We start from the raw sequence: 12,643 nt of genomic DNA on the forward strand, positions 1-12,643 counted from the left end.
GGTCAAACCCCAGCCCAAAGCTCCTTCCCTTCCCTTCCCTTCTCCCCTTCCCATCCTGCAGACAGCACTGGAGCTGGGAGGGGGGACAGCGCTCAGGGAGAGAAGTTGCAGGCAGGCAGCCTCTCTGCTGGATCAGCTCCAAAGTGCAGCTCTTTTCTCCCCCCACCCCACCAAACAGTGAACATCTGTTGGGTTTGTGGGGAGTCGCTCTAAATCATAGCGCTTTCTGTGAAGCACCATGAGGTAGAACAGGGATCTGTCAGTGCCCAAGTAATTAGTCAATGAGTATGTCAAGTCCTGCAGGAGCCAGGCTTCTGCAAATGACAGAGGTGGCCTAATATAACTTTTACCTCCAACAATAATAATCTGGTCTCCAATCACCACTGCAGGTGCACAGACATTCTTCACTATTCTGGTCTCCATTCTAAACCACATGTTCCTGGATACATGGTAAACCTGGAAAATAAACAGAGATACACAGCAGATGATTGCAGCTACAAGGGAAGTTATGTTTTTGTTTGTTTTTGCTTGTTAACTTATGTGAGAACAGACTAGAGGGTTGATTTCCTAGAAAATGAAGATTTTTTTCCACTTTTTTTTCCTGAATATGTCCACTCTGAGAACAACACAATTGTTAAACCTTGTAAACACAAGGATGTTTGTGCACAGTTAGCTGGGTTTGGATTTGCTTAAGTGCATTAAGTCCACATTTTCTCCCCTTGTGGACACTCTCTGGGTATAGATATGCAAAAAATTTATCTCATAGATATAGAGGGCAAAGATTTTTCTGTCCATCAGCTGTCACATGGCAACTGTCAGTTTGTACGGTCCTACAGCAAAGTAAATAAAAGGGGACTAATGATAATTTACTTCTTTCATTGAGGGCTTAGTTATGACAGATTAGCTTGTGCTGACTGCAGGGCTAATTTGTGCATGCAGTCAGTTATTGAGGAGCAGAGGCCACATGGTAAAGCTCCCACCCTCTTTTAGCCTGTAGTAAATTGTTCAAAGGTCCATACCATTACAAGGTTGCAGCATACTTCCTTTTCATGCCCGTGCTTACTGCACAATACTTTTCCTATGTAGTCAGTTGTTTTGGTCCACCTGTGTCTAGATGGCTCATCTGGCTAACATGGTAAGGCACACCAGCTTCAGAGCCAAGAGTGCACAAGGCAGTGATGTGCCCAAATAACTAGATAGGTCATTGATGGCTGCGTTTACTGAAGGCAGCCTTTGGGTTGAACATGGAGTCACATTTGTGCTCATGCCTCTGGAGCTGTAGCAAGATGCTTTAATTGCTCTGCCACTGAATCTCTTCCTCCTGTGTGGACAAGCCCTTATTTTATGTAGATTTGCCAACAGCCACTTTGTTAAGCCAAATACTGTATTCATATTGGTGCCTGGTACAGGTCAGGCTAGTATAGATAATAGATAATGGGATTTTGACTCATTAATCTCTACGTCACCAATTCAAATGTAGCCCTTGTTGTTATTGATAGAAAACTATTGCTAGAAGATGGCTGTTTGGTGGCTGATATTTGGTCTTTTGGACATCTTTGAATATATAGACAATATTTTTTTCTGCTAGTAACCAGATAACATCCCTATGGTAAATACAACATTTGTTCATACAGTGGTGATCATAGCCACCACCAAGAACTGAAATAGGGGCCTTCAGAGTTAAAGGATCAGGCTGTTTTCAGGAAGCTGTAATGGATTTGCATCCTCTGTGGTTTGGAAGCAGTGTGGGATTCATAACCTGTACAGACCAGTTACACTTACATGGAAAAGTATTAAGAGCATGCAACTAATACATCATATATGAAACACATCTTTACTTATTAAAGCAGTTTAAGAATTGGCAGTAAGGCCAGTATCATGTGTCCAATAGGGGTGTGAGAAGTGGGCCCTATTCAATTTGGATTTGGCCCAAATCGGGGACAGTGAGTCAATTTGATGCTGATTCAGAGAATCAGCAAATCAGACAGACACAGCTTTAAATGTTTTTTCTACATACCTTGAGGTATCAGTGTGGCTCGTGAGCACTATGATGCTGGGGCACATGCTTGGTGGTGAACCCGGAAGCAGACTGGAAGTACTTCTGGTACACTTGTGGGTCCAATGGGGAGCATGCTTGGGGCCCCCTGGCAACACCTGGCTCGGCAATCGGCTGGGGGGAGATCCTAGGTGCCCCCCCAAAACCCAGGAGGCACCAGTCACCAAGCCAGGGCGGCGCGGGGTGGCCCCGCCTGCATGTCCCCTGGCTTCTGGTCTGCTTCCAGGTCTGCTGCTGAGCACGCTGGGGAGCCCCCCGTGCTTCTGTGGGAGGCTCCATCTGCCCCAGCATTGCAGCATTCACAAGCCACCTGGTACCTAGAGGTATGTAGAAAAAACATTTAAAGCTGTGTCTATCTCCAAATCTTTCTGAAGCTCTCCAGATTGATTCAGAGGGTTCTGATTTGATTAAATGGTCCTCTGATGCAATTTGGATTCAGAGATTTGGCCACTGAATCGGGCTGAATCTCCACCGAATTGAATAAGGGACCAAAGCTTCACACAGCCCTAGTATCCAACTGGCAATCTGCAGGCCATCAACAAGGACCAGTTTTAGAACCAATGGCTAGTATAAAATGAACCGATGATTTAAGTCCTTGGTCCCAGCGAGTAGGAAATCAGTCATAATAACTACCATCACAAAGAGAGCCTTTGCTGATAATGTCAGTGGAGAGACCATTGACCGAGTCCTTGATTCAACCAGATACTTAGACGCAGTCCTAACAAGAACCACTGACTTCAAATAGATGCACATATTAGGCATGTGGCTTAGCATCTATTTGTAAGACCACTATATGACATCTTTCTAAAGCAATAAAATCAGTCAAGGCTAAGCCCTCACTTGGCTTAACTTAGACTTTCAAAGAAACCGGTGGGAGTTTGCCTGGGAAAGGATGGAATAAAACTTAAGGAAGGCTCTTAGGGACAATAATAAAGGTTTCTTTTGGAAATAAAAAAGGAACTTAAATACCATTTTCCTTCCTATAGGACACCCTTGAATGAGGATTTCCAACTTATCATGTGTTTCTTGCCATCTACTGAATGAGACAGAAGATAATTTGGTTCAACATTGGGCTTTGATTTCATCAGCAAGTTTTGGGTGAGACGCATTGAATATGTTCAAGAAAATGAGATGGGCAGGTCAAGGAGTTACCTGTATTAGCCGGACTGGGTTTTGCATGATGTCTTCCCCTCCAAAGAGATAAATTCTTTGCTCTTTAGCAGCTACCGCAGGGTGAAGGACAGCGACAGGCATGTTTGCCATGTTCTCACAGGAGTTATAAATACTGTCATACCTCTCTACAGAATTCAGAATTTCTTGGTTCTCTCCAATTCCTCCAAATGAGAAGATATAATTTTTATAGGCTATGCTCCTGTGGGAGTAACGTGGAATTAGCATAGGTTCAACTAACCTCCACTGATTTAGTTTGAGGGAGAAAATATAAATGTTATCACTGATTGGGCTTCTATTGTCATTAATGGGTCTCCCTCCTAGCACATAAATATTGCTGTGCAGACTTACTGAGGAGGCTTTGTAAAGGCGCACAGGAAGTTTGGCAAGGCTAAGCCATTGACTGGTCTTCTCATCATATAGTAGGACATCTCTGGTTGTCTGCTGGTTGTCCTTCCTGCCACCAATGAGGATGAGGAATTCTTGGTATGAATACCTACGAGGAACATGCCACAGAGGTTTGATGTCAGGAGCACTAGTGCTATACAAAGAAAACATCTGTCTTCTGGCTGACTCTAGGATGTTCCTGCAAGTGGGTGAAGACTGAATGAGGGAGTCATTGGCAATGAAGTGGAAGAGGAAAGTTGGGTGGACGTACTGGAGCCGGACCTTTCTGAACAAGTCGTGGATGTAACCCTGTCGGGCCTGGAGATCATGCCGGATCCAGATCATCAATGTTTCAAAAACCTGTTCTTCCTCACCACAGAGCTCATCATCTCCAAGGTAGTCAATCAGTTCGAATGCACAAAGCTCTTTCAGGTCCTCAGAAGAGGCTACGTCAGGAAAGTATTTCAGTGCCATTGCCTTGGCTTTCGTATTGAGATTTTGGCAGTTCAAGATTTTGGAAAGCCTGATCATGCTCAGGCAGTTATCAGGAGTCAAGTTGTCTTGGAGGTACAAAGAGCAGGCCTCAAACAATTTAACATACTGCAGCATGGAAGAAGCCTCAAATAGGTACAAAACATTGTCAGCTGTGATAAGAATCTCCCCGGTGTAAACATAGAGGATAATCTGATATAAAATATTGGAGTCAATGCCTTTCAGGTCAACTTTTGCTTGGTGACTCTCTTTAAAGTTGTTGCAGAACATCGCCTTGAAATACGGACTGCTTGAAGCAAGGACATTCCTGTGGCAAGGGATTTCAAAGCCATCAGTGCACAGCGTGACGTCAGTCAGCATCGCGTTCTGCCTGAGAGCATTGAGCTGCCTCAGCAACTCTGAGGAGAAATCGTGGTCCTTGAAGAGAAATCCCTCTGCAGAGCCCTCCTCCATGGTCAAACAGGATAGATGTGAATGCTGGATTAGGCAGGGATAGTACAGTCTTAGCAGCTGCTATATAAATGTCTGCTCCGAAGTGACCAGGGATCAGGACTTTGGTTACTCTAAATATCCTTCCTCTGTCTGCACATAAAATTGGGAACGCTAGTTAAGCACAGTGGGAAAGGACTAAAGACCCTAAGAGGTCACTTAAAACCCTTTTTTTCAAGTTTATCAGATGGGTTAGAGCTCTGAAGTCAGCTTCTTCTATTAGCCTGATGAAAAGCAAAAGCATTAACGTTATCTTGCTGATTTGCAGTGAAAGCTAGAAGTCCAAAGCAAATGATTTGTTCATTTCAATCACATCTAATAAACTTGCTTAGCCACTTATTCATGATTTGGAAGTATTCACAGTTTAGTAGCTTATGTCTCTCTCCCTCAGTGTTAGTCATGCCCAAAGAATGTAAATTTGGCAGAGCTAAACTCTGCAGCAGGACAAGCTAAACCCGAGAGACTGGGAATCTGCTTTAAAATGGCTATTTATTAACTCTGCTTAGCGGCTGCTTCTTTATATTAATCAGACACACAACGACTAAATAATGTACAAGGCAGAACAATAAGGCGGCTATCAATTTGCATGACTACCCAGCTGCTCAACCTGCCGGGAAATCGCGTGGTAGAAATGTTTACCTTAGATTGTCCTTCCCTGCATTCACTCACTCTATGGCGTTTAGTCTCTGCTGAGATTTTCCATAGCTAGTGCCTGAGTAAGAGCTACAAACTCACAAGACGTTCCTTTCGGTAGGTAAGTGATTCATGGAGGGTGACTTCTGGATTTGTTTATTCTGAAGGTACTTTTGCTGGTTGCGGGAGCTCCGTGAACGAGCCAGTCGGCAGCGCGGCATCGTCCGCATTCCAGGGCTAAGAATAGTTGCGGGTGGACTTCGCGCTGTTATCACATGTGACTTTGCAGTCGCCTTTTGCAACAACCTGGACAGTACCGAGCATGCCCAACTGCTGTTTTTCTGGCAAATGTTTATATGCAATAAATAGACACCAAGATGAAAGTTGACTTATAAATGTCCCGCCTGTCTCTCTGAAAACAGCCACAAGGCCCTGTCCTAAAGTGCTTGGGAATTCTAGAAGGCTGTAAACAGCCTGAAATGTTTAGTGTTCAGTCATGCACTGTTGGGTATTTTCACTCGAAGGGAGGACAAAACAGGGACAGTAAGGCTAGGGACAGACATTACGCATAAACCAGTTTAAGTGATCAGAAACTGGTTTAAACCTGTAACAGAATAGATGTCCAGTGCACATAAACCAGGTGCAAAACGGCTGAAAGGGGTTTGAGATAAACCTGGTTGAATGTAGTATCAGACATAACTGATTGACCTCAACCCAGTTTATGCAATGTCTGTCCCAGACCCCATCCTGGTTTCACTTAAACCAGAGTCCACCAGCATCCCGGCATGCTCTCTGGGCTGAGCTCTCTACGCGAGCCAAGCAGGGCTGGCTGGTGATGCGTAGGGAGTGCACGTGGGTGTATGTGCACCCCCTGAGATTGGCGGTGCACCCCCTGCAAAAAGCGCCGCTGGTGCTCACCACCCTCCCCCTTTGTTATTGACACTGCTGGCAGTGTCTGCTGGTGGTCCCCTATCACCACTTCTGACCGCTGGTCAGCACTCGCCCACCCACCAACACCGCTGCGGCTGCCTGTGGGCGGTCCCCACTCGCCACCACCATGCCACCGCCGCGGCTGCCTGCGGGTGGTCACTGTGACCCCCCAGCCTCTGGGGGCATGCGGCCTTCATGCCAGCTGGAGCAGAGACAGGCAGGGGCAGGAGTCTGGCCAGAGAGGGATTTAATTCCCCCCTCCCTGTCCCACTGGCAGGGACCCAAACTTTTTTTGAATGTCTGTCCCTAGCCCAGGACTTTGTGATGAGACCTTTCTATTTTAAGAAAAGGTGTGGGGAAGTCCTGCTATCCTACCTGTTAAGGTGTGGGATTGAGCATGGGAGATGTTGATAGGACTGTGAGTTTGCCACATAAGGAAATATTGTTAAGTGGGTTTCAGACAGCTCTTGGACATACCTCTCCTGCCTTAGAGCGGACTTTTCTACCTGGAGCTCATTCCAGGCAAACTCTGTGCCCAGACAGTTTCTTATCGCAGTGCTTCATGTTACTCAGGAGGCCATCAGAGAGCAGATGTTGCAGCTGTATAGCACCCTTTGTGCAAAGGCTTCCGTTACCTTTAAAAACCTTACTCAGTTAAGCTTCCTGGAGGAACATGAAGGTTGCAGATGGGGAAACTGAAATGAAGCAGCTTGTGGAAGATCACACAACAAGTCAGCATCAGACACGGAAATATAACCCAGGCGTCCTGATTTGCAGTGTTTTGCTGTTGCCGCTCAACAATCTCCCCTTTGTTTGGGGTGGCATTGTATCCACCGTTGGTTCGTCAGGTCAGACTAGGCTGTTCGCAATTAAGAAAAAGAAGAGTCTTTTATATGACCTGATGTTAAAGCCAAAAGCAGAACTGGTCAGACGTTTCTTATATTTGCTGCAGTCCCAAAAAGGCAGAACCAAGTCAAAATCACCACGCTGTTATGGTAACCACAGTTCGGCATCACCATTTGCAATTCCTGATCTCCCAGAATTATTTTCATGCAGGCAAAACACGCCGCTCCAGGTATTATAAACCTCTGTTAAGCTACGTACTTCATGTTAATGACTGTCCCCCAGGTGGTAGTCTCCTGATGAGTATCCAACATAAAAACATGCTAAATTAACTGGAAGTTAGGCAGTGCCCCAAATTCACAACCCTGTGTGGGGACAGTGCAGGACCATACCCACAATCACAAAGGGAGATGGAGCTCCCTGGACTTCAGGAACCGGGCTGGGAAACCTATTCAGAGGGTACAGCACGCTGTATGTCTTCCCTGCAGCTAGCCACATCCAGTGGTTGTTATGTAGCGGGATGGATGGAAAGACAGTTTTTCCAACTTGTCTCCTCAGTGTCTCCTTCAAGCAAGCTGCTCGTAGGGAGACCCCATTGTTAACCTCCCTTGCAACTGCACGATCCCTGAGACTACAATGAGAGCCGTGCAAAATGTGCTGGGGTCGGGAGCTATGTTCCTTCCTGCTCTCTTGCCCCACTGCCTCCGGGGCTGGCCATGATTTTGTCCTAAATATTTACAAACCAAAATGAAAGGTTCTCTTCTCTCTTCCTGAGAACATGAAATACCCAAACAAGATGCTGTGTGTGTGCCTGCGCTTGCACTGCGGTTCTTTTTGCTGATTGATTTGGCTTTCTCGCTCTCTGCTCTGGCACTAGCTCTTTGGGGTTTGTTTGTTTGCTTAGTTTTTCTGGCCTTTCCTCGCAATAGCTGCAGATTAATATTTTTAACCCTTAAAGAAATCAACACTGACATTGGACTCCTTGCGGACCCAGCTTGCATTTGCATTTTACAGACTTTGGGGGTAGGTGGATATTCTGTCACATCTGGATGCTGGTATGTTTGAAATTCATCTGTGAGCTCCAGTGCTGAGGCTTGTGCTCAGCCAGTTCCTACTTATGCAAGCTCCCTTTGACCGCAGCATCTGGCCCATATATTTGAAGTTGCCTCTTCCTCTGTTAAGGATGCAGAGCTAAAGCTCCACAGGCAGGAGTTCAATCCCAGCTCTGGGTTCATGCCTAACACCACTCACAGTTGATCCAGCTGTAAGTGGGAATCTGGTCATTTGGGCTGGGCTCAAAGGCATCCAGATATGATGCCAGCCAGGTCACACTCTTGTGTGCCGCTGGCTACAGAAACTGGTGTACCAAATCCAAATGGATTGTTAAGGGTTGGGGAAGTACTTTTATTTGATTCCTTTGTCAGATTGGGACCTATGGATATTTCCTTTCAAAATGTTTCTGCTAAATCTGGCTGTGACTCTGGTGAAGGGACAATCCTGCTGCTTGGCTTTGATTCCTTTGTGTGAAGGGAGGCTACAGTTTCAAAGACAGCCTCCCACCGGTTTGATATGGGCCTTAGCTAGGTTATTGCTGTCAAGTTTGCTCGAGGTAAACCACAGCCTGAGCCTGAAAGGCCACAGAGCTGGGCATGTGACAGAAACAGCAGCAAGTATTGGATTGGATTTTCCTTTCAAGTATATTTAGAAAGAATTTTTCCTGGAGTAGTCCACAATTATTAACTTCCATCTATGTACAGCACATACATGCAGTATCTTGAGACATATACACGAGCTCTGTTGTCATATGTCACGTACTTGTTCATGTAACACCTTTATGAGGTAAGGTAGTATTATTATCTGAGACACTGTAACTTATCCCCAAGAAGTCTATGACAGAAGAGGGAACTGAACCCAGATCCCCCAAGTGAGCGAGTGCCTTAACTGCTGCGCCGTTGTAACCAAACCTGCTCAACAATCTTTGTTCACAAGTTTACATGTGCAGAGCCTAGAGGTATCAGTGTGATGCATCCCTTTGTGCAGGAATAATAGCCTCTCTTTTGTGACCGAGTTGCTGAAGGAGATGAAGCAATATCTGTTACCATTCACTGAGGAATGGGACTGAAAAAAAGATGTAAAACAGTACGTTAACAGAGATGTGCACAGAGAAGACTGGTGACACCAGATACCTTTTCAAACCTTTTGCCGATCCCATTTCAAAGCAGGTGAAACAGACTAAAGAGTGAGAAAAAGTTAATACCTGCTGGCCTCATTTGCTGTTGTTTGAGCTGCATTAATGCCTACCAGCCCCAAGACATTGTATAATAACAGAGTAACAAAGAGTTTACAGTAAATGGACAAGATAATGGGTCTGAGGCAGGAAGTACTATCTCACATTATAATTTCACTAACGATTGGAAGAAGTAATAAGCAGCAGGTTATGAGATGACATTATGAGTCAAATACTGCCCTGTGTTGGCCTGTATGGGAAGAGGGCAAGGAGAGGTTCAGGGGGTTTGTGGGCACCTACTTGTTAGCTGGCCAGGATTATGGCCCAATCCTTCAGCTCTAGACAGGGTGACTGGCCAAACTGCTAAACATTGCAGACTGCACCTCCTGGGATTTTGGTCTATGTTTCAGGATCGTTAGAGGCCATGGATCTTCACGACTAGATGTGAGACACTGAAATCAACTGGAAGATATCTTGGGTGAATACAGATCAGTGTGAATCTATGGAAGTGAGACAGTCACGTATGAGAGTGGGATGGAACCCTTCATATTGCTTCAAACGGAGCTGTACAATATTGGGGGATATTCCAAAGGCACTGGGACATAATACACATTTTATTCATTCCAGCAGAATAGCTCCTTGGTTGCCTAACAAATTGTTCTGACCCCGCTGCCACTTCCCCTCAAACACAAATCTTGCTGAATTCCACCCATCTCCCCTTGCACGTAGCAATTTTGCATTCTACCAGTTCTGCTGATCCTTTTCTGCTGAAACTCTATCCACCTGATCTCTCTCATTGCCCTCTTGCTACTACATTATGCATCGTCTGCTTAGCTGATTAGCAAGCACAGCTCCACACAGCAACTCCAATCTTCAGCTGTTTCTTGCATTCATGCACAACACAGAACTGGCTTTTCCTCAGTTGGAATCATCAGATCCAGAGTCTGGACCTGACTTTCGTTCTGAATTTTGCAGGCTGCCTAGTGGCCCTGAGCTGAATAACTCAGCAAGTTGGTTTTGGATATGAAGCTCTAGTCTCCGAATTCAGGAGAGTTAGGGCTATGGCTTCTGACCTATTATGGAGGAAAGGGGCAAGATTTTTCTCTGTAAGATGACTCCACAAGCTTCATCGCCACCCCTCTGCTTATAGAACTCAGGGAAGAGTTTGACCCAAGAAGTTTGGACCTGATTTTTGACTGCTAGGTTTTGGTTCAGGCCAATCACTAGTTAGGAGGCGAGAGGTGGAAAGAGAAGCTGGAAATTTGGGATGCTTGAAAATAGAAACTTACACTTCATATTTAGGAACTTAAAGAAGAGGCTTGATTTTTAAGACGTGCTAAGGATCTGCAGATCCCATTGAGAGGTAATTTAGGCACCCAAATCTGAATATTTTAGAATTGCTGCTTAATCCTTAGCTCACCCCAACTTCTTCATGCCCACATGGAAACTTGCTATACTTATCCCAAAACTGCATCATCCACATGCTGGTATCTACCTGAACCTTCCTGGATTGGATGTACAATATGACCTCTAAATGATAAAAGAACCCTGGGAACATCAGGCACCTGAGTAATTATTTATGAATCTATTTAAGGTCTCTGATTACAACAGGACTATCACAGCAGCAAGTATTAGGAACACTGCTGCACTCTTTCTGGATTCAATGAGTTTAAACGTCATTGCTAACGTCAAACATGGAAGCACACGGTTGACTTCAAATTAGGGAGCTAGTTCAGAGCCTCTTGAAAGTCTATTGAAAAACTGGCAAAATATTACCACATTCACTCATATCCAAGGCAACTTTGAATTTAAGACCACCCCCCAGTAATTAGATTCTACACATGGAAAAATTATCCATTGGTTACAGTTTTCTATGTATAAAACCTATTTCTTGGAGTGTCTTCTGAAATTTGCCCCTCCCCTTTGTTGAGGCAGAGAAAGCAGTGGTGGAGGTGGGGCAGGCAGCCAGACCCCCACCCCTTGCCATTATTGCCTGCCCTCCTGTGCCTGTTCCTGCCTCCCTCCATCTGTCCACTCTGCCACCTGCCCCCCCCACCACTTACCTTCTGCTCTGGCCCTGGCCCCAGCCTTGGCCCTGCCTAGAGGCCCACCTGGCCAGGTAGAGGCAGCATCTCCAGGCTGGGCAGGTCAGGATCAGATCTGGAGCCAGAGCCAAAGGAGAAGGCAAGCAATGTAGGTGTGGGGGGGGGATGGGGGTGCCTAGGCTGTGCAGTCTCCTCTGCTCTCCCCCAAGCCACACACTCAGGTCTACCCTCTACGCTCTGTGCCTCCCCTCACCACATGTCTCCCCTGGCCCTCCCCCTCACTGTGCAGTCTCCCTTGCATTCCCCTTGGTGTGCGCCCCCATCTGTGCAGGAAAAAACCAACCTGGCATAGTGCAGGTGGTGGTGGCTTGGCCCCAACTTCGGCCCTGGGCCTGGAGTTGGGGTGGCAGCAGTTGTCTACTGCAACCACTATTGAATCCAAGATGAGGCTCCCCCCTTGCCCCCCACCATCTTGACTCGGGGAGGGCACTCATCTTGGATTTGAATAAATACAGTAACTCTGTTAAATAATCTCATGATTATTTAACAGATTATTTAACCCTCTGGGTCTGATGCGCCATACTCTCCCTCCGTCCAAGGAGCCCTCCATACCTGAGCTCATCCCAGCCTCAGATACTAAGGCTCAGTGCTGTGACCTTGATATAAAAAGGAAGAGAGAGAAAGTTTTCCATTTCAGTGACTAGACTTCTAAATATCTATTGAGAAGCTGGGTCAGACAGGCTTCATTCAACTTGCTTCAGAATTTAGTACATTGTGATAAAAAGTTTCACCCCACACAAACAAAATGCTCTAAGCTCATCTCTGAATCAGCCACTCAAGTTCCTTGTCCCCCCAGCCTTTCCTCCCTACCTGTTCTTTATTAGTCTCTGCTCTCTTACCTCTAACCTGCACCCTCTGTTTAACACGAACCCTGCACTGTGGATGCTTCCACCCCTTAGGTGGGAAGGTGCCGCCAGGAGTTTGTGGGGAGCACACCCATTTCTCTGTAGTACAGTAAATCTCCCCCATGCCAGCCAGCCTCACCTCATGAACAATGCAGAAGCAGGACGGGACCCTTCACCCATCTTCTCCCCCAGCTCCATTGTGCTGTTCTTGTCCCGGGGGTCTGGCTCCCTGCCGCTCTGCGTGCACTCCCGGGGGGAGGACAGACCCGTGCCCCCCCGATCTGTGCCTGGGGCAGGTGTGGGCTGTCTGCTGTGGGCTTGGGCTCCCTGCCCTGCTGCCCTCCCTCGTGGCCCAGCTGGTGTGACCCAGCGCTGCAGGGCACAGCGGAGTCATGTGGGGAAGCTCATTGCTGCTGTGACTCCATGCTGCCCTGGCAAGCCATCCCCTACACATGAGGGCTGGGGG

At 46.5% G+C, this 12,643-nt stretch overlaps 1 protein-coding gene across 2 annotated transcripts in view; it reads right to left on the reverse strand.

Moving 5' to 3' along the window:
- Positions 1-5,531, reverse strand: part of KLHL38 (kelch like family member 38) — a 10,976-nt gene extending 5,445 nt beyond the window's left edge. The window contains exons 1-3 of one of the 2 annotated variants that reach the window (XM_019552527.1): positions 5,234-5,531; positions 3,209-4,687; positions 351-456 (exon numbers count right to left, since the gene is read on the reverse strand). In XM_019552527.1, coding sequence (XP_019408072.1) covers positions 351-456; positions 3,209-4,558 — 1,456 coding nt within the window. In that variant the 5' untranslated portion in view covers positions 4,559-4,687; positions 5,234-5,531. Of the gene's footprint in view, positions 1-350; positions 457-3,208; positions 4,819-5,233 lie in introns of both variants that reach the window. The other variant, XM_019552522.1, reaches the window with a different exon arrangement.
- Positions 5,532-12,643: the final 7,112 nt, after the last annotated feature.

Source organism: Crocodylus porosus, unplaced genomic scaffold, assembly GCF_001723895.1.
Source record: "Crocodylus porosus isolate Cpor-Errol unplaced genomic scaffold, CroPor_comp1, whole genome shotgun sequence".
Classification (NCBI taxonomy): domain Eukaryota; kingdom Metazoa; phylum Chordata; order Crocodylia; family Crocodylidae; genus Crocodylus; species Crocodylus porosus.